Here is a 2,026-nt window from a genome sequence, read left to right on the forward strand (position 1 = left end):
TTATATAGAAGAATGGATGGGCCAATACGTAGGTAAGTAGATCTCTCTTCTGGATATCATTGCAATTTGATTGCTTTTTAATACCAGATAGGCAAGTGTTATTTTCAACACCCATGACTTAAGTGCTATTTCACTACTATCTCTAATGTCCTATAATTATCTTTAAAGCTAATATACCAAGGAGGATGGAAAGAATAGTAAAGGTAAGTTTTCATAGAGGAAACAGTCTGTGAAAGTAAACTCTTGGAAATGGAGTTTTTGCTTCAACAGAATCATACTTCTTCTTGGTTTTTTTTCTCTTTGATATAGGCTTCCACCTATCAATCAGGACAATGGATGTGGCCAATAGGTCTGCTGTTTCTGAATTTGTTTTGCTGGGACTCTCTAATTCCTGGGAACTACAGATGTTTTTCTTTGTGGTGTTTTCATTGTTTTATGTGGCAACAATGGTGGGTAACAGCCTCATAGTCATCACAGTTGTCGCTGACCCTCACCTACACTCTCCCATGTATCTTCTGCTCACCAACCTTTCCATCATTGATATGTCTCTTGCTTCCTTTGCCACCCCTAAGATGATTACAGACTACCTCACTGGGCACAAAACCATCTCCTTTGATGGCTGCATCACCCAGATATTTCTTCTACACCTTTTTACTGGTACGGAGATAATTTTACTTATGGCTATGTCCTTTGATAGGTATATTACAATATGCAAGCCCCTCCACTATGCTTCAATCATGAGTCCTCGGCTGTGTGTTGCCCTCGTGGTGGCTTCCTGGGTGGTGGGAGTCATGCATTCAATGAGCCAGGTCATCTTTGCTCTCATGTTACCATTCTGTGGCCCCAATGAGGTGGACAGCTTTTTCTGTGACCTTCCTGTGGTGTTCCAGCTGGCCTGTGTGGATACTTATGTTCTGGGCCTCTTCATGATCTCAACAAGTGGCATAATTGCCTTGTTCTGCTTTATTCTTTTATTCAATTCATATGTTATTGTTCTGGTTACTATCAGGCATCATTCTTCAGGAGGATTGTCCAAGGCCCTTTCTACCTGCACGGCTCATTTCATTGTTGTCTTCATGTTCTTTGGGCCCTGCATCTTCATCTACATGTGGCCACTGAGCAGTTTTCTTGAAGACAAGATCCTGTCTGTGTTTTACACCATCTTTACCCCCATTCTGAACCCAGTAATCTACACCTTGAGGAATCGAGAAGTGAAGACAGCCACAAGGAAACTGAAGAACAGGCTTCTAAATTCCAACAAAGCAACTCCTGTATGTTATTTTTAGTTTTAACTTCCTAGGCATTAAGTGCCACAGTTCTGTGTACACAGCACAGGTCACATGCTGTTCTTATTTCTGGAGTTCTTATCAAACTGTAATTGCTAAAATTTGTGAAGGAGGAAGGCAAGTTGGTGTTAAAAACGTTTCTCAGGCATTATATTTAAAGTAATTTTAAGTTTCAGAAAAACAAGTTGACAGAAACCATTTCTTCCAGAAGCAAAGACTACCTGTAAAAATGCCAAGAGTCATTGTTCCAAATAGGAAATATAATATTAATAACCTATTCATTGGAAAAGAGAAGAAATGAGAAGAAGTATAGATTAAAGGAGAAGTGGGAGGTAATGACATACATAAAACCAGCGACTGAGTTACTCAGATAGTTGTCCCTACATATGATAGATTAGTAAGATTTCTATAAGCCTTAGAAACTCCATACTACTATAGGAGTGGCCTCTGGCAAATAGGCAGTTATTTTCTACATATATCCCTGAGTCAATCCTACATAACTTTTAAACCAATTTGTAATCTGTTCTTTTAAGGAAAACCTGAGATATATTTCACTATAAATATTGATGAGGGCCAAAGAAAATGCTGTAAGTACAGGAGTCTTCACTACTTGCTTTATTTAATAAGCAAAGAAATACAGCAATGATAACTCCTGACAATGCAGAATGAATAAAGAGGCTGGAGAATTCTGCCAATCAGAAAATGTTATGAAATGAGTTTCAAATCAGTACACTTTGTTT

The 2,026-nt window shown here is 38.5% G+C and overlaps 1 protein-coding gene across 1 annotated transcript; it reads left to right on the forward strand.

Moving 5' to 3' along the window:
* Positions 1-332: 332 nt before the first annotated feature.
* LOC130679546 (olfactory receptor 4K2) lies at positions 333-1,286 on the forward strand. Its single transcript, XM_057488639.1, has one exon. The coding sequence runs from the start codon at positions 333-335 to the stop codon at positions 1,284-1,286; it is 954 nt and encodes a 317-aa protein (XP_057344622.1).
* The last annotated feature ends 740 nt before the right edge of the window (positions 1,287-2,026 follow it).

The sequence above is a fragment of the Manis pentadactyla genome, chromosome 11 (assembly GCF_030020395.1).
Source record: "Manis pentadactyla isolate mManPen7 chromosome 11, mManPen7.hap1, whole genome shotgun sequence".
Taxonomy (NCBI): Eukaryota; Metazoa; Chordata; class Mammalia; order Pholidota; family Manidae; genus Manis; species Manis pentadactyla.